Genomic DNA, 27945 nt, shown 5'->3' on the forward strand with positions numbered 1-27945 from the left:
GTCCACGTTAATTTGCTTCTTATGGAAGCGCGCATGCAGGCAGAACTGCTCTACGCTCTGAGAGCTATCACTCGCTACATGACATGAAGTGCTGTTCTTGTCTACCTTTTAATTTTTTTTTCTTTTTTTTACTGTTGTTGACGTTGGACACTTAAATAAACGTAAAAACAACAAAAAAATGGAAAAAAATAAAACTGAGGAGGAAGAAGAAGGGGTGGCGGCGGAGGGCGATGACAAGGTTGTTTTGTTAAAGAAAAAAAAACAACTGTCAACTGAACCTACTTGCTGAATCACTTGTGTGGCTGCTCAGCCTGCTGTGCCAAAACGTGCCACTGGGGGGAGTGGGGCAGTCTGAGCAGAATCCCTCTAGTGTGTTAGAGGATAAACTGAGACTGCGAGCTTCTGGAAGCCAGCCCTCCTTTAGTATTTCAAATGCATCTGCGATAAGATGCCATATAATCATATCTTCTTTTTGTGAGATGAGATTAAAAAAAACAAAAAACACATAGCAACTCCAGCGCAGAAAGACTGCACTAACATGATTATCTATCTACTAGTGGGTTTTTTTCCATATTTTTTATATTGTTTTTATTTTTTTGTTCAGCAGTGGCTAGAGATAGAAGCATTACTGATTTTGCATAAACGCGTGCCTAGTCATGCGCAGCACTGGCAACAGATGCTGAAGTGCCGTCTGTTCATGCTGCTTTTCTCAATTGAGAGGCCTCAAGACACCCAAACCATCACCCATTTGTATAAGCTAATCCAGGAATGATTGTGTTAGTGTGAGTGTGAGAGCGCAATTCAAAAGTAATAGCTGTCTGAGCCCTTGTTAGAGATTACTGTAAAACACCACTTTGTTTCATTGTGACATTTCCAATGTGTGAATGCTATGGGGGAATAGAGAAAAAAAATGCAAACATAGGCTCTTTTCGAGGTTTCAAGCATCAAAAATATCAAAGCACTTTTTTTAAACAATGTTAAGCTTCAGCTTTTATGTAGCCATTTTGTTTCGATGACCGTTTTCTATCTTTTTTTATTTGTGTTAGTGACTTTCAAAGTGGAAAGGTCTTCCTTTTGTGATGCGCTTCCTGTTGCTCTGATCCATCCACCTTATCTGTCTTCCTTTGAATGCACGGTCATCTTAACTCCTTGTTTTTATTTTGGGGTTTATTATAACTAAATACCTCCTGTTATGTATCCTTAAATATGTAAGTGCTGTCTGGTGAGCAGAACTTTGTCTTACGTGGCTGCCTGTCGTGCGCTACAATCTGTACAGAGCTAGTCGCTGAACCAGGCGACCCGCACGCTTGTGGGGTTAAACCATGCTTGTTCTCATTATCAGAACTTTAACCAGTGTAACTAAGCAGTTTTGTTTTGTGTGTGTGTGTGTGTTCTTTTCAAGCGGGGTGGATTCTCTGCTGTCTTTTTTTGTTTACTAAACCAGTTAAGTACTGCATTCTGATGATGGCAGGACTAGAGGGATGGTACTTTTTCTTTTGGAGATGGATATGAGGAGGTTTTAAGTCAGACTTGAGAGACTGATGTCAGTTACTGACAATTTTATAAGAAATTATTTGTAAAAAAAAAAATAAAACATGGTATTTCACTGGTTGTATCATTTGTAATTTAATCAAAGTTTCAGTTTTCTTCCCAAAAAGTCACATTAGGATGATGCATTACACCAAACATTCAGTATTAAATAAGATTTGAACAGTCCAAACACCTCATACCACGAGAACTGAAGGTTATTTTTGTGCTTGTTAACAATAACACACTTAAAGATATCATTTATATAGCTTTTAGGTCACATAATCAATGTTTTTTTTTTATGTCCATGAACATCCACCCACCAGTAGACACCCATGTAGCAAAGTGATATATCAGCACAGACACTACAAGCCTATAGAAAAGCATCCCCTGCTGTGTACTAATGATTTAAACACAATGTTGAACACGGCTATTCATCCTCTCACAGCGAGGATTAAAGAAAACAACACTGTTGACCTGAGAACCATAAGGAAATTTTCCCTAATGTTGTTTGTAATTCCTGTTTGTGGTTATGAGGCTGGTGGTCATTTAGTGCCAGTAAATGGTCATTAAATGGAAATCACCAAAGGCTAGTTATTGCTTATTGTAAAAGAATAATGTGAGAAGTTGGGTTCCCCTCTTAATAACGATGAAATATCTGGTTATTTTCTGAAAAAGTCCCTTGGATGTTGTGCAGTTAAACAGCTTCAGACTTCACATGATGTAGACAGAGGAAAACGTTAAATCTCAGTAAATAGTGATTTGAATAAACTTCACAAAAATCCCATTTTGGTCATTGGTTTTAAGCATGTATGTAAATGACCTCTAGAGCAGCTTTGTAAACTTCATATTAATGTATAGACTGTAGCTGTGAAGTGTAACCTGAAGGAGGGAAGCCAGTGCCATATTATATCAGTTTGATGTGATTGTATTAAGGAAGTATGACAATGTTTCTATCCTGTGTTGCTTACAGACTTTTCTGGAAGTGTCTGTTTAATAAAGTCTTTGAGATCACGGAGATGCTCTTGAGTGATTTTTGCATGTACATTAGTTTGGTATTATGAACATAGGCTTGCCTTCCGCCTGAAACAATTCATGTTTTCTCCTATACAGCAGCATAAGGTTGTGAAATAAACATTTGAACTATTTTATTTAAAAAATGTGTTGGCCATAATTGAAAAATTCCCAGTGTTCACGATATTAAAAGAGACATTGTATTGAAGTGCAACATACACACCGGCTCATTCCTCAGCATGTAGGTGTACATACAGTACATGCATATATACACAGACAAGCGTGTGACATCTGGAGAGGAGGAGTGTGTCAGTGGAGCTTACGAAATTATGCCAGTAGTGTCTTCAATATAAAACCGCTGTCTAAGCCTCTCTGCTACAGGCAAGAAGAGCAGCTCCCAGCATGCTTCCTGAACCTGTCTGACTCCATCATCAGAAGGCCACTGCAAAGCTCCTCTGTCTGTCCAAAACACAGGACAAAATTTCTACATTAAGTTCACACAAAAAATGTTTTCATCAAAATTTATTCATGTCATATTTGCACATGCCAAACTTACTGTCAACTGAATTAATATAAATTAAATAAATAACAATTAATAATGTATTGTATACATATGTATTTTACTGTGTTTGTGTATTAAAACTTAAATTAATAAAATAAAATATATACCATATTGTTTGTATGTATGCATGTATGTATATATATATATATATATATATGTGTGTGTGTGTGTGTGTGTGTGTGTGTGTGTGTGTGTATATATATATATATATATATATATACACACACACACACACACACATATGTGTGTGTGTGTGTGTGTGTATATATATATATACACACACACACACACACACACACACACACATATACATATACACACACACACACACATATACATATATACACACACACACACATATACATATATATATATATACATATATATATATATATATATATATATACATACAGTCTTGGCCAAAAATATGGGCACCCTTGGTAAATATGATCAAAGGCGGCTGTGAAAATTAATCTGCATTGTTAATCCTTTTGATCTTTTATTTAAAAATTTCACAAAAACCAATCTTTCATGGTATAATAAGAATTTAAAATTGGGGGAAATATCATTATGAAATAAATGTTTTTCTCAAATACATGTTGGACACAATTATTGGCACCCCTAGAAATTCTTATGAGTAAAATATCTCTGAAGTATATTCCCATTCGTATTTACAATTTTGAGCACTCCAGGGTGATTATGAACATGAAATTATCCAGCCATGGCTTCCTGTTTCACAGAAATATAAATAGGACGGAAAACAAAGGCCAAATTCCCTTAATCATCCATCACAATGAGAAAAACCAAAGAATATATTTCTGATGAAGTGAATTGAAGTGATGTGTGGCAAAGTATGGTTACCCGTACTCGGAATTTGTGCTCTGCATTTAACCCATCCAAAGTGCAAACACACAGCAGTGGGCAGCCATTTATGCCGCAGTGCCCAGGGAGCAGTTGGGGATTCGGTGCCTTGCTCAAGGCCACCTCAGTCGTGGTATTGAGGGTGGAGAGAGTGCTGGACATTCACTCCCCCCACCTACAATCCCTGCCGGTACAGAGACTCGAACCCGCGACCTTTTGGTAACGAGTCCGACTCTCTAACCATTAGGCCATGACTTCCCACGATGTGCAGCAAAAGATAATTGAGCTTCACAAATTAGTGAAGTGGCTTTAAGAAAAGAGCTAGAGCAGTGAAAATTCCCATTTCCACCATCGGGGCAATAATTAAGAATTTCTACTCAACATAAAATGTTACAAAACTGCCTGGAAGAGGACGCGTGTCTATATTGTCCTAATGCACGGTGAGGAGGAGAATTTGAGTGGCTAAAGACTCTGCAAGGACCACAGCTAGAGAATTGCAGAAAATAGTTGAGTCTCAGGGTCAGAAAACCTTTAAAAAAAATTGTCAAACAGCCCCTACATCACCACGTTGTTCGGGAAGGTTTCAAGAAAGATTCTCCTCACTCATCCAAAAACACTCTCCAGCATATTCAGTTGTCAGACACGACTGGAACTTCAAATGGGACTGGCTTCTATGGTCAGATGAAACTAAAAAATTAGCTTTTTAGCAGCAAACACTCAAGATGGGTTTGGTGAACACAGGGATAAAAAGTACCCTGTGTGTACAACGAAATATACTGCTGTATTTTTGATTTTGAGGGCCTATATTTCTGCTGGAGGTCCTGTACATCTTGTTTAGACACATGGCATCATGAATTCTTTCAAATACCAACAGATAAAAAAATCAATAAGTGACTGACTCTGTTAGAAATCTTATAATGGGCCATGTTTGGATCTTCCAACTGTACAATAACCCAAACACAAATCTCAAAAACAACAGAAATGGGTTACTGAGCAGAAAACCAAGCTTCTGCTGGCCATTCCAGTCCTCGGACCTGAACCCTGTAGAAAATGAGTGAGGTGAACTGAAGAGAAGAAGCACCAACATGGAGCTGGGAATCTGAAAGATCTGGAGAGATTCTGGATGAAGGAATGGTCTCTGATCTCTTGTCAGGTGTTCTCTAACCGCATCAGGCATTATAGGAGAACATTTAGAGCTGTTAAACTGGCAAATGGAGGATTCAAAAAGTACTGAATAAAAGGGTGCCGTTAATTGTGGCCAATGTGTATCAGAGAAAAACATTTATTTCATAATAATATTTCCCCCCCATTTTAAAGTCTTATTATCCAATGAAACATATATATAAAACATATAGATAGATAGATAGATAGATAGATAGATAGATAGATAGATAGATAGATAGATAGATAGATAGATAGTATTATGTACCTGTGTAGAGCCGCAAGATCTCCAACAGCTCTTGAGTGTGTTGCAGCTCTCCATCTAAAGAGCAGTTCCAAAGAGTCTGACACACCACAGCGGCCAGATGCCAGTCCTGAGGCCCGAAGTCACATAGACAGTCAGTAAGCCTGCAATATGGAGAGAGAGAATGCATAGTACTTATACATATTACAGTACACTTAAAAGTTGAAAGCACACTAAAGAGAGAGGCGAATTACTTCTGAACGGTTCCCATGGCCCTCAGCATGGCCCTGTTGTCTGAATCTGCAGATAAGTTGATGAGAACTCCACATGCAGAGAAACACACATCAGGGGTCTTGGAGTCTAGGAGGGTTACCACATACTGCTCCACTGAGACACAAAAGACCAACACAAACGTCAGCCACTGGGGGTTTGGAGACAGAAAAAGTGGCAGAGAAAGTGTCTCACACCTTTGTGCTGCATGATAAAGTGTCTCACGTCTTTGATCTGCGACAGATTTCCAAACACACGTGTGGCCTCCAAAACAGCATCCATACTGGAGCTCAGCAAGAGCTTTAGTAGCACTGCAACGACAGAAGGACAGGCAGGAGGGGGACATTACTGAAGCACCAAGACAGATACAACATACAGGCTGTGTTCTCTCACACACACACACACTCGTCTTACACTGTGAGATGTGTGTGTGCTGGGAACGGACCACTGAGCTCTCGCCTTGGTAGAAAGACAGGTTGTTGATGGTGGCCACAGCATTAATCACTAACTCTTCACTCTCCTGCACACACCTGCACTCTGACAGACAAGGAGAAAGAAACAGAAAACTTACTCACAGAAAGGCATAAATAACAGAGTTGGGATGCATTATAAATACGAGTAATCCTTGATCTGGACTACATTTGCCCTCAACTAACACTCATTTAAAGCGACTCTATTAATTGAAAGCACTAAGAATTTCTAAGAAAGTGTTATATCTAGCAAATTTAAAAAAAATGGTTATTATAGTTAACAAAAAAAAAACGAATTAACTTAAAAAAGCTAGCTGACAAGACAACGTTTTCATTTTTTTTACTTGTACTAAAATAACCAAAATAACTGTACTAAAATAACTAAAACTGAAATAAAAAAAATTGTCATTTTAAAGAAAGACAAGATAAACACAAAAACTAGAACTTAAAGTCAATTCAAATGAAAGCAGAAAATATCAAATAAAAACATTAATAAAAGATAGAACTGTATCTCAGTGATACTAAAACAAGACTGATCTCAAAATGAATATTGATTTTTCTACTATGCATTATAATGTTGTGATGCCTAAATTCACATATATAATTTAAAACAAATTATTGTTTGGCTTTTAGAATTTTATTTTGAATTGATTAATATGATACTATATTAACATCAGCCATTTTAACAACCATGTTTGTTTGCTTGTTTTAGCGGATTGATTACCATTTGTATAACCAGTTTTATTACAAACACCATGGTTAAACTATGGTTAATGTAGCAAAATATTGGTTAATTTGTGGTTACTATGGTTTAACTACAATAATTGGGGTTTTCATAAGGGTTTACTTGTCTGCTTTTGTACCTATTTTGCAGGATATAGGTGGCGACAAATGACCGTATTTATGAGTGTGTCATTGAACTATCAATTCACATGATTAGTTCAATCATAAACAAAACTACAACTGCCTGAACGAGTCACTTAATCGTTCAACCAATTTGTTCTAAAAACAAATTGTTGCAGAGATTCCATTGTGGCTTTGTTTTAACTTTATCTAGTTGTCAGAGCAAAAATAGACAGTAACTACTATAGATATTTTAATATACACAAACTACAGTGCCGAATACTTTATTTCACATTCACCTGTCTAGACAAGTTATAGTACAGCAGCTACCAGATGTTCAATTCTTGGAACTGAAGATCAGATCTCAAAGATCGCTAATCAGGTGTCACTTCCTTCTTAAGTTTCAAAACCATTCGTCTGAATTTTAGTGTCAGTACTTCACGGTAAATCCGAAATTGAGGTAGTCAGAATCTACCAGCACATGTAACTGTATTAAGATCCTGTATTTCCCGTTCAAAGTGCGGTTTGCTCTGTCAGTGTTTGTGCGTCACGCTGCAAAGTGTGTGTTCGTTTCGAAACACCTTTTGTTGTGGTGAATGCTCTGTCATTGTTACCCTTGATTTCTCAGTTTCTTTTTCCTTCTCAATTTTTATTTTCATCATAACAGGATGTCATTTTAATGTACCAGACATAAGGCAGATAAGCGAGAAACAATAAATCTCCCACCCATTTCCTCTCTAACTGTCCACATCTTGGTTCTAAAAACTACAGCATCCTCTAACTGTCATTTCTAACTGCAGGAATCAAGCAAAAGGTTTTAATATTATTTCTCACATTCTAAAAATGACATGGGATGTATATTTCCACAGGACACAAATCTCTTTCTCTATTTCAAAAAGGAAATGCATAAGCACCTCTTCACACAAACATGCCTGCTTCTGAAACGTTCACATGCAGAACCAAAACCGAGCTTCCATCCATCACCACCAAACCACAGTGCAACATCTCTGTGAACACCAGGCTGCACAAAATAGAGCTATGCATAATAAAAACATGCAGTTTACAGTTTGGCTCTTCTCGTCATTGGTGAGGATGCAGTAACTTGAGGGCCTATGCCAGTAACTGATGTGAAGAGAACAGCATGTGATTGCACTGTGCAGAGCAACCAATTTGCACATTCATTCAAGTTCAAGGAAGTAAATTTAGCCTGAAACATCTGTGTTGCTGTGTGTTTAAAGTCACATCGCTTCTGCTAAGCACTGGTCACGTAAACAATGCTTTAAGAGTGACAACTGCATTAAAATGCATGAGTGAATGCACTACAGTATATGTGAAGTACGTTCCCAGTGGGTTGTCTGTAAGCACTTTTTTCTTTTTTTGTTGGATACACTATTAACTAATTAACCACATAGAGGAGTGTGTGTTTATTTCATGATTATGTTTTGTACCCAGCACTTCCAGCAGCAACTGTACACACAGTGTGTTGGCAGCCAGTGCCGTGCCCACGGTGGGATGGATGGCCAGGTTAGCCAACAGTCTGATCAGTTTGACCAAGACGTCCTCTCTCTCAGGGGCTCGGCATTGCTCAGGGGGAGATGGTGTTTCCTGGTAGACCTGAAAAAGATCTAAGAGGATATCTATCCCACCTTCCTCCTCATAGACTCTCTCTCTGGCTTCAGTGCTCTTGGCTGTCAGATTTCCTAGTGTGAACAGGAGACGCACTACTAGATCCTGCACATAAAAAAAGACAGAGGACAAGTGTGTTTACTAGTAGGTCTAAGTTAAGGTGACAACACATACAATTAATAACATTTAATACTCAAATACATATATCAACGCATTTATTCAGTTTGGCTTATTTGGCATGAATCCATAAATGAGCACATAAGACCCTCATGTAAGACACATAACAAGTATATATTTCTATATATCTATCTATCTATACAGTTGAAGTCCAAAGTTTACACTTTGCAGAATCTGCAAAATGTTAATTATTTTACCAAAATAAGAGTGATCATGACAAAATGTGTATACTGTTGTTTTTTTCATAAAGCACAAGTTGTATTAATTTACATTAAATATACTGCACACAAATAAATGCTAAAAATTAACAAAAATAAATTTAATGTTACATATAAAAAATTATGAGATAAATTAGGATTAAATATTTAAAAACGATTTACAGGCCTGATGTTTAGCAATCTGATGGTCCACTAAACCCATGCAAAATCACTTGAAACTCCTGTGAATCTAGCAGCATTTTGTCAGATGGTTTAAACAGATTTTCAACAACCCCTTTGTTTTCTTTTAGAATGTATGAAAAAGTGGGGTACAGAGAGAGACCTCTGCAGTCTAGAGGACAGTATGCCCCTATGTGAGGCACAGAGTGTGTGTTTATGATACCTAGTACACAGTGTGAACGGTGTTTATTTTTTACGAGTTTGGGAGCACATGATCTCATTACTCTAAGTGCCAGAAGGAAAGAGAGAGAAGAACATCTGAACTGTCTGTACCAAAATAAAATGAACAGAAACACACACACACACACACACACACACACACACACACACATACACCCACACACACCCCTTCATAGACCACTGCTCAAGTTTCACTTGAGAGCAGAAAGCGGAACATGCAGCCTATATGCTTACATGTGTGTGTGTATGCTTATTTCAGCCTATGTCTGACTGTGTGTGGACAGTGTATATATATACTTGGGCCAAATTCACCTGTTTCCTGCTGTGTTTGCCTAGCAGGTCCAAAAATAGGCTGCAGCAACGTGGCGTCTCAGCTAGTGCATGACAGCATTCAGTGTAGGTGGACAGCTTGCTGGAGACCGAACACACAAGCATATTCACACACATCACGTGGCACAACTTTATCAACATTAATTGAAAAGCTCAATTCCTCAAACTAAAATTAGAACTTACCTCAGCTGGCAGATATTTAAAATGCATTTTACAGCATGCATTACAAAACTTTTAACCAGTGGTTCTCATTCAGGGGGCCCATTACAGGACCTAAGAAAACTGCTAAAGGGAACTCAGGATGACTTCAAATAATTTGAAATAAAACATAAAAATGACTGAAAATCAAGATATAGATTGATTTAGATATTGATTATTAATTAAATTCAAATGTTTTTTTTAACTGTTTTTGATCCGTAAATTATGTGAGATACACAGGGTTTCATTTATAAAATATAAAATATTTGAATGAATTCTTTGTATTGTTGAATTTAAAACCTACAAAATATATTTATTCATATGTATACTTATAATTATCTAGCGTTTATTTATCCATATATTAGATAAAAAATTCAATTAGCATCCATAAGCAATATATATATATATATATATATATATATATATATACACACACACACGGTCAAAATTGTTAGTACCCTAGGTAAATATCCTTTTGATCTTTTATTTTTTTTTAAATCACAAAAATCTAACCTTTCATTGAATTAAAACTATTGAAAATGAGAGAAAATCTCATTGTGAAATAAATGTTTTTCTCAAATACACATTGGACACAATTATTGGTACCCCTAGAAATTCTTATAAGTAAAATATCTCTGAAGTATATTTCCATTCATATTTACAATTTTGAGCACTCCAGGGTGATTATGAACAAGAAATTATCCAGCCATGGCTTCCTGTTTCCCAGAAATATAAATTGCAGGGAAAACAACGTCCAAATTCCCTTAATCATCCATCACAATGAGAAAAATCAAAGAATATATTTCTGATGTGAAGCAAAAGATAAAAACAGTTGAGTCTCGGGGTCAGAAAACCTTAACAAAAATGATCAAACAGCACCTACATCACCACATGTTGTTCGGGAGGGTTTCAAGAAAAATTCTCCTAGCTCATCCAAAACCAAACTCCAGCATATTCAGTTGTCAGACACGACTGGAACTTCAAATGGCACCAGCTTCTATGGTCAGATAAAACTAAAAAAACAAGCTTTTTAACAGCAAATACTCAAGATGGGTTTGGTAAACACAGGGATAAAAAAGTACCCTGTGTGTACAATGAAATATACTGCTGTATTTTTGATGTTGTGGGCCTATATTTCTGCTGGAGGTCCTGGACAACTTGTTTAGATACATGGCATCATGGATTCTATCAAATACCAACAGTTAAAAAAAAATCAATAAGTGACTGACTTCCAACCGGACAATAATTGAAACACAAACCTTAGAAACAACACAAAAATGGATCACTTGGCACAAAACCAAGCTTTTGCTGTGGCCATTCCAGTCCTTTGACCTGAACCCTGTAGAAAATGAGTGAGGTGAACTGAAGAGAAGAAGCACCAATATGGAGCTGGGAATCTAAAGGGTCTGGAGTGATTCTGGATGAAGGAATGGTCTCTGATCTCTTGTCAGGTGTTCTCTAACCTCATCATGCATTATAGGAGACAAATCTGAGCTGTTAAACTGGCAAATGGAGGTTTCAAAAAGTACTGAATAAAAGGGTAGCGTTAATTGTGGCCAATGTGTATTAGAGAAAAACATTTATTTCATAATGATATTTCTCCCCACATTTTGAATTCTTATTCTCCAATGAAAGGTTAGATTTTTGTGAATTTTAAAATAAAAGATCAAAAGGATTAACAATGCAGATTAATTTTCACAGCCTTCTTTTATCCTATTTACCAAGGGTACCAACAATTCTGACCACGTATGTGTGTGTGTGTATGTGTGTATATATATATATATATATATATATATATATATATATATACAAACCAAATATATATACAAACCAAGGTTGGGACACTGTACAAATTACGAATAAAAAAGGAATGCAATAATTTACAAATCTCATAAATTTATATTTTATTCACAATAGAATATGGATAACATATCAAATGTTGAAAGTGAGACATTTTGAAATGTCATGCCAAATATTGGCTCATTTTGGATTTCATGAGAGCTACACATTCCAAAAAAGTTGGGACAGGTAGCAATAAGAGGCCGGAAAAGTTAAATGTACATATAAGGAACAGCTGGAGGACCAATTTGCAATTTATTAGGTCAATTGGCAACATGATTGGGTATAAAAAGAGCCTCTCAGAGTGGCTCTCAGAAGTCAAGATGGCAAGAGGATCACCAATTCCCCCAATGCTGCGGCAAAAAATAGTGGAGCAATATCAGAAAGGAGTTTCTCAAAAATTGCAAAGAGTTTGAAGTTATCATCATCTACAGTGCATAATATCATCCAAAGATTCAGAGAATCTGGAACAATCTCTGTGCGTAAGAGTCAGGGCCGGAAAACCATACTGGATGCCTGTGATCTTTGGGCCCTTAGACGGCACTGCATCACATACAGGAATGCTACTGTAATGGAAATCACAACATGGGCTCAGGAATACTTCCAGAAAACCTTGTCGGTGAACACAATCCACCGTGCCATTCGCCGTTGCCGGCTAAAACTCTATTGGTCAAAAAAGAAGCCATATCTAAACATGATCCAGAAGCGCAGGCGTTTTCTCTGGGCCAAGGCTTATTTAAAATGGACTGTGGCAAAGTGGAAAACTGTTCTGTGGTCAGACGAATCAAAATTTGAAGTTCTTTTTGGAAAATTGGGACGCCATGTCATCCGGACTAAAGAGGACAAGGACAACCCAAGTTGTTATCAGCGCTCAGTTCAGAAGCCTGCATCTCTGATGGTATGGGGTTGCATGAGTGCGTGTGGCATGGGCAGCTTACACATCTGGAAAGGCACCATCAATGCTGAAAGGTATATCCAAGTTCTAGAACAACATATGCTCCCATCCAGACGTTGTCTCTTTCAGGGAAGACCTTGCATTTTCCAACATGACAATGCCAGACCACATACTGCATCAATTACAACATCATGGCTGCGTAGAAGGAGGATCCGGGTACTGAAATGGCCAGCCTGCAGTCCAGATCTTTCACCCATAGAAAACATTTGGCGCATCATAAAGAGGAAGATGCGACAAAGAAGACCTAAGACAGTTGAGCAACTAGAAGCCTGTATTAGACAAGAATGGGACAACATTCCTATTCCTAAACTTGAGCAACTTGTCTCCTCAGTCCCCAGACGTTTGCAGACTGTTATAAAAAGAAGAGGTGATGCCACACAGTGGTAAACATGGCCTTGTCCCAACTTTTTTGAGATGTGTTGATGCCATGAAATTTAAAATAAACGTATTTTTCCCTTAAAATGATACAATTTCTCAGTTTAAACATTTGATATGTCATCTATGTTGTATTCTGAATAAAATATTGAAATTTGAAACTTCCACATCATTGCATTCTGTTTTTATTCAAAATTTGTACAGTGTCCCAACTTTTTTGGAATTGGGTTTGTATATATATATATATATAATTTTTTTATTTTTTACTTGCAAAGTCTAAGAAAAATGGATATGAGATACTATGCCTATTCTAGTAAACACTAACTGCATTTGGATGCACACACATATCACAAAAACCGACAGACAGACTGACCTGAATATTCGGGCCACATAAATGCAGATGTCGAGGTCATTGCGGTGGTTCTCCAAAATCAAGCAAAGAGTAGAGAATGCCTTGTTGGACAGGAAGGAAGTCCGAGACTCTGACTGGTCAGCTATATTTCTCAAAGCTGCTGTGACCTAGAAAGGGCCAAGAGGTCAACATTGTGAGCAACTGTGTGTTTGAGAAACACACACACACAAAAGAAATGTATGAGTATGTGTGTTTGGAGATTGAGTGTGAATGAGGGAATATGCTGCAGGTGTGCATATGTGTGTACTACTGCCTAATGGGTAGAGATGCATATAAAAGAGGAAGCACTTATAATCAAGAAGAAATAATAGAAGGTCTTTAAAGTGGCCTCATAAATCTCTCCATCAAGAGCTTAAGACACTGATTAGGGTACATGGAGAGCCACTTGGACCATCAGGCCATACTTTCACGAAAATCCTCATTTCCGTCTGCCAACAGACTAATGAGTGGCACGGCAATTGGCGCTGAACATCAAACCATGCGTGCCGAGTTCAGGAAGTTTGTTTGGGCAGAGTTAAATCATTCCTGTGAGACGTTGTGCTGAAGGAATATGAAGTAAAATATGGACACGGAGAAGTGGAAAAAGGGCATCCTCCCAGACAAAAGCAAAAACAAAAGCAGAGGAAAAGCACATTAAAATCCGCCCTTTTATTCGACTCCATGCAACCCCACCCTTATGAAGCGCTCATATTTCGTTCCGTTTCGCTCCCAGAGCAGAGTTCTGAGAAACGTTCGGGTGGAGTTCAAGCATGCAGAATTCCTCCTGTTTTAAAGTCTTCAAGACACAGATTTACAGTGTTTGCAATGCAAACCGATTTGTTTATCTATGGGGGTGTGTGTGTTGCACAAAGCACAGTTCCAGCACATAGGGGAAGCCCATAACCTCGGTCACTGTTGATATGCACGATGGGATCTTTTGTTTTGAGAAAACAAAGAAAAAAGATGATCATACATCATAGAAAAGTCCTTCCTGCGATGTAAAGGGATAGTTCAACCAAAAATAAAAATTCGGTCACAATTTAACCAACCTTATTTTGTTGCAAACCTGAAGGACTTTCTTTCATCTGTGGAACATAAAAGAAGACACGCGGAGGAAACAAATGGTCGAATAAAGTCATTATTGATGTTTTCTTTGCAAACAAAAAGTAGTTTTCGTAGTCCTCATAGCTTCGTAAAATTATGGTTGATCCACTGATGTCACATGGATTATTTTAACAATGTCCTTACTACATTTCTGGACCTTGATCACTCTTGCTGTCTATGGGAGGGTCAGAGAGCTCTCGGAATTCATCAAAAATATCTTAATTTGTGTTCCAAAGATGAACGAAGGTCTTACAGGTTTGGAACGACATGAGGGTGAGTAATTAATGACAGAATTTTCATTTTTGGATGAACTATCCCTTTAAATGTTTCTTGGTCCATACAATGGAAGTCAATGGTAACCAAAATCATTCTATAAAATATCTGTTTTTGTGTTCCACAGAGGAAAGCAAGCCAAATAGGTCACTTTTAGGTAAACAGACCCATTAAGATGTCACAAAATGTCACTTTTTACCCATCGAAATGCTTCAGTTTGTCTGCAATTTAATTTGTTGTAAGGTATCTGTGTTTGCGAAAATGATTACCATACTGCCTAATCTAAGCAGCCCTCAACGATCACCCACCTGTACCAGTATGTGTCCTACGATGATACGCTGACCCTCTCCCTCTGACCCGTGAGAAGTTATGTTAGCTGAAGTAGAAGATGGACCATGCATCAGTCTCTTTGACAGCTGCAGCAGGACACCGATGAAGCCTTCAGACAGCAGCAGCCTGGAGAGGGCACTGTTCCCTGACAGGAGCTTCAGAGAGCCGACACAGTACAGCACGGCTTCACCTTTACTCCACACATCCTCACAATGGAGCAGAGACAGAAGAGAGTCTGTGTGTGGACACACATACACAAAATGGGCTGATGTTGGAGATAATAACTCTTTGAGTTTAGTAAATGGGTGAGTTATGCAATAATCAGGTCTAACCTAGGATGCAGCCGTTGAGGAACAGGGCGTCATTACTAGCGTTCCGGCTGATTTTGAAGACGAGTTTGCAGATGTTCAGCAAGTTGTTTCCACTCACATTGAGCTTGTAATACAGACAAAAGCAATAAGGCTGCTGCTTGATTTCAAACTTTAGAAGGCTCCTCTTACCTTACAAAGTCGATAATATACAGTGGGTACGGAAAGTATTCAGACCCCTTTAAATTTTTCACTCTTTGTTATATTGCAGCCATTTGCTAAAATCATTTAAGTTCATTTTTTCCCTCATTAATGTACACACAGCACCCCATATTGACAGAAAAACACAGAATTGTTGAAATTTTTGCAGATTTATTAAAAAAGAAAAACTGAAATATCACATGGTCCTAAGTATTCAGACCCTTTGCTGTGACACTCATAAATTTAACTCAGGTGCTGTCCATTTCTTCGGATCATCCTTGAGATGGTTCTACACCTTCATTTGAGTCCAGCTGTGTTTGATTATACTGACTGGACTTGATTAGGAAAGCCACACACCTGTCTATATAAGACCTTACAGCTCACAGTGCATGTCAGAGCAAATGAGAATCATGAGGTCAAAGGAACTGCCTGAAGAGCTCAGAGACAGAATTGTGGCAAGGCACAGACCTGGCCAAGGTTACAAAAAAAATTCTGCTGCACTTCCTAAGGTTCCTAAGAGCACAGTGGCCTCCATAATCCTTAAATGAATGACGTTTGGGACGACCAGAACCCTTCTTAGAGCTGGCCGTCCGGCCAAACTGAGCTATCGGGGGAGAAGAGCCTTGGTGAGAGAGGTAAAGAAGAACCCAAAGATCACTGTGGCTGAGCTCCAGAGATGCAGTCGGGAGATGGGAGAAAGTTGTAGAAAGTCAACCATCACTGCAGCCCTCCACCAGTCGGGGCTTTATGGCAGAGTGGCCCGACGGAAACCTCTCCTCAGTGCAAGACACATGAAAGCCCGCATGGAGTTTGCTAAAAAACACCTGAAGATTCTCTGGTTTGATGAGACCAAGATAGAGCTTTTTGGCCTTAATTCTAAGCGGTATGTGTGGAGAAAACCAGGCACTGCTCATCACCTGTCCAATACAGTCCCAACAGTGAAGCATGGTGGTGGCAGCATCATGCTGTGGGGATGTTTTTCAGCTGCAGGGACAGGACGACTGGTTGCAATCGAGGGAAAGGTGAATGTGGCCAAGTACAGGGATATCCTGGACGAAAACCTTCTCCAGAGTGCTCAGGACCTCAGACTGGGCCGAAGGTTTACCTTCCAACAAGACAATGACCCTAAGCACACAGCTCAAATAACGAAGGAGTGGCTTCACAACAATTCCGTGACTGTTCTTGAATGGCCCAGAGCCCTGACATAAAACCCAATTGAGCATCTCTGGAGAGACCTAAAAATGGCTGTCCACCAACGTTTACCATCCAACCTGACAGAACTGGAGAGGATCTGCAAGAAGGAATGGCAGAGGATCCCCAAATCCAGGTGTGAAAAACTTGTTGCATCTTTCCCAAAAAGACTCATGGTTGTATTAGATCAAAAGGGTGCTTCTACTAAATACTGAGCAAAGGGTCTGAATACTTAGGACCATGTGATATTTCAGTTTTTCTTTTTTAATAAATCTGCAAAAATGTCAACAATTCTGTGTTTTTCTGTCAATATGGGGTGCTGTGTGTACATTAATGAGGGAAAAAAATGAACTTAAATGATTTTAGCAAATGGCTGCAATATAACAAAGAGTGAAAAATTTAAGGGGGTCTGAATACTTTCCGTACCCACTGTATATAATGATCATGTAGTTTGACCCATTTCAATTTTTGGGTTTTCACACATATACTATGATGTTTTTCTTAATGTCATGACTTTCTCTCATTTAGGGTGATGAACATGCTTGCAGAGTGTCAGCATGAGCAAGTGTTGTGGAATGTGCAAACAAAATTGATATTACTAAATGTGCAATTATGATGTTTGCAGTGAAGTTTGACATATTTCATTGTTAAATGCAGCTGCGCAGACCCCCAAAAATAACTTTTTTGATGTACTTTATGTCAGTAAAGCACATAGAAGTGCTTTTCCACCCTTCTTCTGTTTAAAATCTTAAAACATTTTTTATAATGTTCAAAAAAAAAGTACTGCAGCAATAATTTTCAGTTTAAAAATAGTTGGTAAATATAGCTGTAAAAATTGTTTTTATTTTTGTAATGTGCGATAAGTATTATTGGTTAAAGGTTACCAGATTTTTTTATAGATTAATTTTATTGAATCGTTTAGAATAAATTTGGCCCAGACCACAATGATCGTACCCAGATTTTTAACCTAATACAAGACATATTGTGTGTGTGTGTGTGTCTATATACTCACTGCCAGAATAAGTTTGGCTAATGTTAGGTTAAGTCGATCCGATCCCACATCTATAAGCCTGAAGAGTGTTCTGAGGATGGCGGACCTCTTTTTAAACTGCTTTCCCAGCATGCCTCTCTCTGCCAGCGCATCATGGAGACTATTGCATGCATTACACAGCTCTCCCACAGTCTCATCTGACACAGCATCACCTATAAGGGTTGTTTTTGAAAAAGATAAAACCTGATCAGTATACTGTATGTTCCAGTGCACAAAATAGGTAACAGTGTCAAGGTCGCATTTCAAACCGAATGTCTCACACAGTATTAATTGCAGCATTGTAATCCTTCAACTGTCCCTTTGAAGGACAGTGAAAGAAGAGTAGTCTATGGGGTACACAGCCTCTTTCATTCAGCTGAATTGATGTGTACACAGAGTAGGCTTACTGACATTTCACTGACATTTTGCCCACATGTCAACACCCACTGACAGAGTTAACATGGGCCTTCAGGGCAAATTCCCCCCCTGTATGGTATGCATCATCAGTCCGTACTGTATATAACAGCTCTTTACTGTATTTACAAATGTACCAGCTCTCAGCACAACAACATGGTATATCACTAAGTTTTAAGTTAGATTAGACTTCAATAGAGTATCAATATCTCTAAAAATCCCCTGGGCTCAATTAAAATTGATAATCTTTTTTTCATATTTGCATCTTAGACTAGCTGTTGCTTACGGAATAATTATCCATCTCTACATGCTTTTTAACCATTGTGTGCACTGGCAATGCCTTATTCTTGCTGGATCTAACATGCCTTTAGGGGATAAGTCACAGGCTACATATTCCAAAGCTATTTTTGCTAAAACAAATGTTGTTTCTCAAATCTGTTTCCAAGATGGTTGGCATTTTCCCCAACGGCACTCTCTGATGATGCCATGGAGAATATGAATGGTATTTTATGCATGAACTGTTCTCTTGGCACAATAAATAATTGATATTTATCTTTTAAATTAATTTTGATTGAATTTTCAAAGTGCTTAAATATTTACTACTATTAGATTGCATTTCATGGTTCTATTCCCCCACATGCTTTGACTTTGAAAGCTCTATACTGTGCCAAGCTCAACATAAGCTTTGTTTTTATTCCTCTGCATTCAGATATTGTTTTTCTTTCTTCCTCCAGTTTTGCTTTCACTCTGGGACACATTCAAGCACTAAAGTGTAGCTCTTTAGTATGAACTTGAATAAGCACAATCCAATAACCCCACAATTGGGGCTATCTTTGTAAATCTAAAATTACATAGCAAAAAATAAGAAACCACATTTTTGGACCGTGAAGCAACTGTAACAGTGTGAATGGAAAATAAAACCCTCATGATTTTTGGGGGGGATTGACTATTTGTATGTTTGCATACTGTGTTATTTCTCTTTAAATAATTTAAAAATATTCCTTAATTAATAAAGAAGTCTATAAGAGTGTGCTGCAGAAAATCAGAAAACATTAGCAACATTCCATTTATTTATATTCATATTTCTAAGAGCCCAAAAATAAGTAATGTAATATTTTTCATGGACGGTTATGTTGAAATTACGTTCCCAAAAGTCATCAGGTATCAACCAGAAATAAACTATTAAATATGTTTTTGTAGCTCATGGTTGTTTTGTCCCTAAACAAAGCATTAGTGTTCAATCAAAAAGCTAAATCATTCTCTTTTTTTATTTTTTTTAAATATGTTAATTTTTGTTAACTGGTTAATATAATTGACCAGTTTTATGCAAACATATTGTTGGTCTGATGATGTCCAGCAAAACACAATGTGACCCTTTACTCTTTAAGGTCATCAGATCACTACTGGTGCATATTAAACACATTAATAAGAGCAATTTAATCATCACCTGGTGCAAAAGATTCAAATTCTTGAAGGACAGGAAGAACTTTAGTGTTCCAGAACACAGATTCATCCATGTTGTCATCTCCTGTGTCTCCATGCCCAAGCTTGACTTCTACAGCAGAATGACATGGAGTGGGAGTCAGACAGACAGACAGTCAGACAAATATATAAACAGACAGATGTACTTGATTGATCCTGGTAGGGAAATTCAGAATGTTCACTCAAGCTGTTCTTAAAGCATATGAATGTAATACAGGATGTTCAGCATAGCATGAAAAGGTCAGAGCTTCACACCCACACGTTTTTTCATTAGTGTCTGTTCTCTTCAAATGCCTCTGTGAGCATTAGCATTGTGGACGAGCTGCAGGAAGCAGTGGGTTGCGAAAACAACAGATCAAACGGCTATCAACTAGCATCTGGATAAAGAACCTTGAGAAACTGCTGCAGCAAAAGTGGTTTAGGTTTCCAATCCGATCAGATGTTTGCGGCTACTGGCAAGATTGTGAGACCTTTGCCTTGTTTATCACGTGTCGGTTAGAGGTTTCAAGTACAGATATATAAATTATAAATATAGCAATATACCTGATTTTGATCCTCTTGCACTGGATACATCAGTTTGCAGTATCCTATTAATCACAAACACAAATAAATGTTCACACAGAGCAGATTGAGAGCATAAATACATGAATTACAAAAACCTAGATTGTTTTTTAGATTTATTTTTAACCTGAACATTTTTTTTTACAAAGTCTGCTTTGTACAAAATGCTTAATATGCATCAACATAAACATGTTCAAAAGAAATATAAAACATTTATATATTTATTTATTTATAAATGCCAGTATTATCATAGAAATTTCCTTGCAGACACAAGAGGTCACTGTTGTGATATTCTGATGTAGCATTTCATTGCCCATTTTTTTCTTTATATCTTTTTCTTTAACGGTCAGTGGTTTTAAAGTCAGTTACCGGTGAAAAATAGATAACTTTCAAAATGTGCTTGTGTAAATGTTCATTAAAATATGCATGCATATAAGGGATACTACAACAGACAGGAAACCACAGGTTCACGTGCTTGTCTCAGAGTTAGTCATGCACTATCATGGTGAATTTTATCTCAAGATATCCGTTAACATGTTTTAAGTCTTTGCTATAATTACAAGCAGATTAAACTGACATATCACGTCTCAAATGTGCTTCTACTGCTTATAATCCCCAATTTTTATAGTACAGTATAATGCCATAATTCATCTTTATCGTATGTTACATGGGTATTTTATAAGAATTGAGAAGAAATGATGGTACGGTTGAGCATATTTGTGGCATTGATAATGTTTGGGCTTTCTAATGTCTCGATAATGCCTCATTGTTGATGGGATGCCTCGGCCGAGACGTGATCTCATCGCGTGAATCTCAAATGAGACTGTACTGGTGGTCAACAGGCCAGTCAGCCAGCCAGCCACAAACGGCCGCGCATAATCTAATATCGCTCCATTAGCAACTATAATAAGGATATGGTAGAGATATAGAGGGAGAGAGATGGCTTGCTGCCTGACTTTAACTTACTATTAAATTCCAGAGTGTCTGTAAATGCATCCAAATTGGAAGCATTGCGATTTTCATAAGTGGGCATTCTGGGCAACGTATTAATGAGAGCGCTTGGATTTGAATAAACTAATCTTTTAATGTGGTTTTAGCATTTCATGAAAGATGTACACAAAAGAGTATATCTTTTTAACTCTGATAACTTCGGTAACGGAAGAATTGATATCACTAGGATCTACTAATCCCCAGAATGATTAACAATAAACAAGTTCAGTCTCTGAACAGGGTGTCCTGGGAGTCAACAACACATCAAAATGGTTTATTGCTCTTCTTTGGCACAGAGCATAAATCGATTTACTGAGGGAGTTTGATGATGCATTGACAGCAGAGGTTTTTGTTATGAAGCTCAAAGCGACAAACGCCTGATATCACCATCTACAGAGGTTTCAAACCTCTAAACGTGTTTAATAAAGTTACAGATGTAAGAGTACATTACAAGAACAATAAACCTTCAAATGCACATAGAAGGCAGCAAAAGAGATGTTTGTGCTCAAAAGCATACCTGTGTTTAGTAAGTATGTGCAGGTCTGTTTCAGAAGACAAATTTGTTGTATGCTCTGATACATCAGAACCATGTAGCTTTTCTCCATCACCTGGTTGGTCTGCTCCAATCCTTGCCTCTAGAGACATATCTGAATAGGGACACAACAACACAGTTTAGCTAAACAATCAAAAACTAAAACACATATACTAATAGATGGCATGTTTTATGTTTTTGAGAGAAATCTCATGCTCTCCAAGGAGTATTATTATTTAATTAAAAAAAAGGACAGTAATATTCTGAAATATCATTACGATTTAAAATAACTGTTTTCTAATATAATATATTAAACACTTTCTAATTTGAATATGCTGATTTGTGCACAAAATGTTTTAGAACAAATAACATTTTAAAATATTATCAACATTATCTATTGATATTATCAAATGTTGAAAACAGTTGTGCAGCTTAATATTTTATGTTTGTGGAAACCATGATACATTTTCAGGATTATTAAATGAATATCTGAAAACAAAAACTTTTTTTTTGTAAAATTCTTAAAAAAAAAAAAAAAAAAAAAAAACTTATTGACCACAAACTACATACATAGATAATTTGTTTTAAATTTGAATAAACAGAAGCTCAGCCAGAAAAGTTGCATTCATATCAACTTTTTACAGTCTAGCACTGTCTTTTGTTGTCATTCAACTTTTTGAACGACTTCATTACTTACACACTCAGAATAAAATTCAATCTAATAAACTATTTACAGGACAAACACACATATTGTTTTCTCAATACAAATAAACTTAGGGCCTACACAGCAGAGTTACATCCTGGCGATTTTTTATAGTGTCTATTGATTGTGGTTCAGTGTCAAATGAACCTTAGGTAACTTTATCAGTTACTTCAGAGGCACTGACACAGGACACAATGAAGAGGACTATCAATCTCCCTGACATGTGAGCATGTCCTATTTATTTTTTATTTTTTTGTGGGGTATATTCATTGAAAGGGGAAACAATAGAAAACATAAACAGATAAATAAAACACTGCTTTATTTATTTTCTTACTCTTTGTGTTTGGTGTCACGGGTGGTAGCCTGTTTGTGGATGCTGCTCTAAGCAGTCTGGCCCGAGAACCTCGTGATCCTATCCTTGTATTCCCTCGTTCAGCTGGGGATTTGGGGAGAGTTGCTTCATCAACACCGCCATCCTCATCCAGGGACACAGACAGCCTGGGTTTCTGGAATTGAGAGAACTCTTGAATTACTGTTTCCTGTTTTCATTTGAATAGTCAGACAAAGTTTTGAAAGGCTCCTTACATGTTCCAGTGGGCTGAGACGAGTTCCAGAGCCTGGCCTGGAGTCAGGAGCTTCAAAATGTCGGGCATGTAGACTAGATAATAAATTTGTGTAAAATAATAAAATTTTAATGCAATTAAAACCAGCATACTAGTTTTATAAGAATAATCAAACAGCTAATGTTACAATTCAAGCATTTACATTACATTTAGTCATTTAACAGACGCTTTTATCCAAAGCGACACTTTTTTTTTTTAAATCCAAAGCACTTCAAAGAGTGCAACAGTCTGGTTCTGGAAGTAAAAATTCCATTCATTTTCTAAATAGCAGAACTGATTTTTAACAATAATTTAAAAACAGACCGACTGTGAGCTACAAAGTTGTTAATTGATGATTGAATCATCTTAATAATTAATAACTAAGTTTTTTTTTTTTTTAATCCCTATGGGAAAAAAATGGGGGATAAAAATAGTACTTTGGAACCAAGGCCACTTAAAAAGTGGATGGATTCTGTTGCACTCTATAATCAAAATTCATTCTACATATTATAATGAGCATGAAACGTTCGAAAGAAGGGATAAATACATAAATCTATAATCTTCAATGTTGTTTTACCTGAATGCAGATGGTGGTCGTCCATCATGTTCACGAGAAGATGATTCTCCAAAGAGCTGCCGATGCTTCTCCTGAGGTGTGAAAGGCCGCTGTGTGGCAAGAGTTCTGAGAGAGCGACGAGCTTCTGACACGATCTCAGCACTCGTCTGTCTCCTGAGGCCAGTGCTCGTGTAGACACGCTCACTTTTGTCCTGAAGCTCCATTAAAGACATGTTTAATCCATAGGGATGTGTACCAGTATCAAGGGCCCGAAACTTTTCCCATTATCCCATAACCAAAATGGGCTGGAAAAGATGCACAACTATAGTTAAAGAAGGAGAGAATTGTATCTTTTCAAGTTCAATTTCAATTTCCGCTACATGTGGGGACATACAGTGGAATGAAATGTCGTGCCTCGCAGGACCACGGTGCTACATAAATACAGACATACAACAATGAAGTAAAGAACACTATAAACCTATACACTACTAACCTACTGACAGATTTAACTATAAGTATACTATATATAAATATTTACCCTATACAAACTAAAAAAAATAAATGATAAAAAATACAAACTATACGAATGCGTCACAAATATTTACCCTATACAAACTTAAAAAATAAAAGATAAAAAATACAAACTATATGAATGCTTCACATAAATACTGTACATGTGCAAAGAGAAACATTTTGAGTGAAGCAGCTGGTTGGGGAACAGTGCAGGATGATTTGTAGTGCATGAGCAGCATGTAAACACATATATTGCTGAGTCTTTTGTGGGATTGTGTACACGCAGCAGTGTGTGTAAAGTGACTAGTGCACATAGAGGAGAGTGTGTTACTACAGGTGGTTTGTACAGGCCCACTCACCTGTGTGTAACACACTTTGGATTGCACAAAATAGTTCAATACAGATTTTTCTTTGGTGTGGTAAGGTTTGGTGTGGGGGGTGGTCCATGTTTCAGGAGGTAGGGGTTTGCATGGGGTTTCAGAGGGGGATGGGGTGGTTTGAGTTCAGGGCTCTCACAGCCTGGGGGAAAAAGCTGTTGAGCAGTCTGGTGGAGCGGGCTCTGATGCTCCGGTACCGTCTTCCTGATGGTAGGAGCTGGAAGAGACTGTGGGAGGGATGGGTGGAGTCCTTCACGATGCTGTTGGTTTTGCTGGAGCATCGTGTAAGGAAAATGTCCAGGATGGAGGGGAGAGGGGCACCGATGATCTTTGCTGCTGTGTTCACTGTCCGCTGCAGGGTCTTGCGGTCAGCAGCACTGCAGTTCCCGTACCAGACAGTGATGCAGCTGGTCAGCACACTCTCAATGGTGCCCCTGTAGAATGTGGTGAGGATGGGTGGAGGGAGACTTGCTCTTTTCAGCCGGCGGAGAAAGTGTTTTTGGAGAGTGACATGGTGTTGGTGATCCAGGTGAGATCCTCTGTGATGTGCACCCCCAGGAATTTAGTGCTGCTGACTCTCTCCACAGTCGAGCTGTCGATGGTCAGTGGGGGGTGGTCAACGGAGTTTCTCCTGAAGTCCATCACAACCTCCTTTGTCTTCCCCACATTGAGGGACAGATTGTTAGTGCCACACCATTCAGCCAGCTGTGCCACTTCCTCTCTGTAGTGCGTTTCATCGTTGTTGCTGATGAGACCTACCACTGTTGTGTCATCAGCAAACTTGATGATGTGGTTGGAGCTGAACTTGGCAGTGCAGTCGTGGGTCAGCAGTGTGAAGAGCAGCGGGCTGAGCACACAGCCTTGTGGGGCACCTGTGCTCAGTGTGGTAGTGCTCGAGGTGTTGTGGCCGACACGGACTGACTGAGGTCTTACGGTTAGAAAGTCCAGGATCCAATTACAAAGGGAGTTGTTAAGGCCCAGCAGGTTTAGTTTATTTATGAGCTGTTGTGGGATTATTGTGTTGAATGCCAAGCTCAAGTCAATGAACAGCATTCTAACATAGGAGTCTTTATTTTCTAGGTGGGTAAGAGCCAGGTGGAGGGTGGAGGAAATTGCATCGTCCGTAGAGCGGTTTGGACAGTATGCAAACTGGAGCAGGTCGAGTGTGTTGGGGAGGCTGGTTTTGCTGTTGTGCATGACTAACCTCTCAAAGCAATTCATCATGATTGGAGTCAGTGCTATGGGACGGTAGTCATTTAGACAGGACACAGGTGATTTCTTTGGTACCGGTATGATTGTTGTGGATTTGAGACATGTGGGGACGACTGCCTGGCTCAGCGAGGTGTTGAAGATATCTGTAAGCACATCTGTCAGCTGTGCAGCACAGTCTCTCAGAACACGGCCCGGTATGTTGTCAGGACCCGCAGCCTTGCGTGGGTTAATCCTAGATAGGGTCTTCCTTACGTCGGCTGGAGACAGACAGAGCGCCCGGACGTTGGGAGGTGTGGGCAGTTTTTGTGCAGGTGTGTCATTTTGCATTTCAAACCATGAATAAAAGTGGTTGAGTGCATCGGGGAGGGATGTGTCATCATCACAGGCTTGTGGCGGGGGCTTGAAGTCAGTGATGGTCTGAATGGCTTGCCACAGGCTCTGTGTGTCTCTGCTGTCTGTGAAGTGATTGTTGATTTTTTGAGCATATGACCGTTTTGCATTTTTAATGCCACAGGACAGATTGGCTCTTGCTGTTTTGAGGGCTGCTTTATCTCCTGATCTGAATGCTTCATCTCTGGTCTTTAGCAGCCCACGAACCTCTGCTGTCATCCATGGCTTCTGGTTTGCACGTGTGGTGATGTACTAGACAATTTTGAATAAAATTAACTGCTTCTTGGAAATATAAAGATTTTGCTGTCCCAGGAATATGTAGCAGACTTTTAATTGTATATTTTTTTCTGACATTCTCATCCTTACCACTTCAGTCACTACATATTACAGCAAGTGGTTTCCTGTCCTGTGAGATTTGTTTTCAATTTTATTATTATGGGGTGTTGATGGCGCAGTGGATAAGACACAAGCCTTTGTTGTGCGAGACCCGGGTTCGAATTCACTGTGAGACACCAATGTGTCCCTGAGCAAGACACTTAACCCCCTAGTTGCTCCAGAGGCGTGCGACCTCTGACATATATAGCAATTGTAAGTCGCTTTGGATAAAAGCGTCAGCTAAATGTAAATGTATTACTTTTTAAAATGCATCCCACACACAACCGATGTCATATCATCCAGGGTTGTGATACTCAAACAGCATCGATAGCCAACTATGGTTGCATGTTGCACTGAAATCTTTTGGTAACGACGGAACTTGCAACCAAGTTGCTTTAGGGAAACGCACTCCAGAGTGTGACAAGCATGCGCGTCCACGCACCGTCACCATGGAAACGCACAACGCTGCTAGGTACAGTAGCTCTGGTTTAGCAAAACACAACATATAAAGCAAAAAGAAACTAAAAACTTAAACTCTTTCTCGATCTGCGATCTTGTATTTAGGTAACCGACAAAAAACCTCCCAATAAACCACGACACAATTAGTATCAAGCGTTGCCTGCCGTCTACTTCATCAGACAACTTGATGCTCTTAGTACACAATGTGAACAGCACAGAAAAACAATATTCCCACTTACCTTGATTTCCAAACGAGTCAGGCCTTGATTTCACTGTTTTAAAGAGATCATCTTAAATCCAGAGAGACGAGCTTGTGTGACAGCAGACAGAGGGACGCACGCCACAGGGTCAATCACGGCCACGCGCATGGTCATGTGACACACGGAGGCTTTTGTTGTGAGAAACCTACTGCTTTTTTTCTGTCATCTTTTCTTCCATTTTATTTTTGAAGAAGTGTTTTTAAAACAAGTTAATTAGGAATCATAATCCATAATTACATAAAGTTTGTCTTAATATTTCCTTATTTCCAACGGGGGAAAACCACAAGTGAGACAGTTAAAACTTGACGTATTCGATAAAGAAAATACATTTATTTTTATTTACTCTAAATAAAATGAGGCCTTCATTTATATTCCTCCCCAAAACTCATAGTATTTGCCTGGTGTTCAGTTATAAGCTAAATCCTAAAATTCAGAGCCCACACACAGAGACGCCAGATGCAGCTGTGAGGCGAGACGTAATCACGCACAGGAGATGACAGGTAAGCTGATAGCGTAAACTTCCCAAAGAGCTTGTGTTCTCATTTTGAGAAACTGTCCACACTTTGACTAAATTATTTACTAGAGACGTCAAAGCTTTTAATTGAGATGCTGATGTAGACCG

At 38.5% G+C, this 27945-nt stretch overlaps 2 protein-coding genes across 5 annotated transcripts in view; one reads left to right on the plus strand and one right to left on the minus strand.

Annotated features, from left to right (window-relative positions):
* Positions 1-2543, plus strand: part of LOC306843609 (sestrin-1-like) — a 47498-nt gene extending 44955 nt beyond the window's left edge. For all 4 annotated transcript variants that reach the window (XM_079375161.1, XM_079375163.1, XM_079375164.1 and 1 more), the window contains one exon: positions 1-2543. In XM_079375161.1, coding sequence (XP_079231287.1) covers positions 1-87 — 87 coding nt within the window. In that variant the 3' untranslated portion in view covers positions 88-2543.
* Positions 1605-27444, minus strand: LOC306843608 (armadillo repeat-containing protein 2-like). Its single transcript, XM_079375160.1, has 18 exons — positions 27303-27444; positions 23759-24042; positions 23165-23237; positions 22914-23085; positions 21862-21991; positions 20337-20380; positions 19759-19866; positions 17880-18070; positions 15500-15602; positions 15146-15402; positions 13443-13588; positions 9685-9784; positions 8401-8683; positions 6054-6176; positions 5837-5950; positions 5624-5756; positions 5394-5533; positions 1605-3000 (listed from the first exon to the last, which is right to left on the minus strand). The coding sequence occupies exons 2-18, from the start codon at positions 23968-23970 to the stop codon at positions 2861-2863; spliced, it is 2469 nt and encodes an 822-aa protein (XP_079231286.1). The 5' UTR covers positions 23971-24042; positions 27303-27444; the 3' UTR covers positions 1605-2860.
* Positions 27445-27945: the final 501 nt, after the last annotated feature.

The sequence above is a fragment of the Barbus barbus genome, assembly GCF_936440315.1.
Source record: "Barbus barbus genome assembly, chromosome: 24".
Classification (NCBI taxonomy): Eukaryota; Metazoa; Chordata; class Actinopteri; order Cypriniformes; family Cyprinidae; genus Barbus; species Barbus barbus.

Excerpts from the sequence above, each read along its gene's own strand:
- LOC306843608 (XM_079375160.1), bottom strand. The coding sequence starts at position 23,970 with ATGTCTTTAATGGAGCTTCAGGACAAAAGTGAGCGTGTCTACACGAGC. Across the intron at positions 21,992-22,913 it reads CGTGACACCAAACACAAAGA|ATATGTCTCTAGAGGCAAGG; the intron begins GTAAGAAAATAA and ends GTCCCTATTCAG. Across the intron at positions 13,589-15,145 it reads TAGGACACATACTGGTACAG|GTCACAGCAGCTTTGAGAAA; the intron begins GTGGGTGATCGT and ends GGCCCTTTCTAG.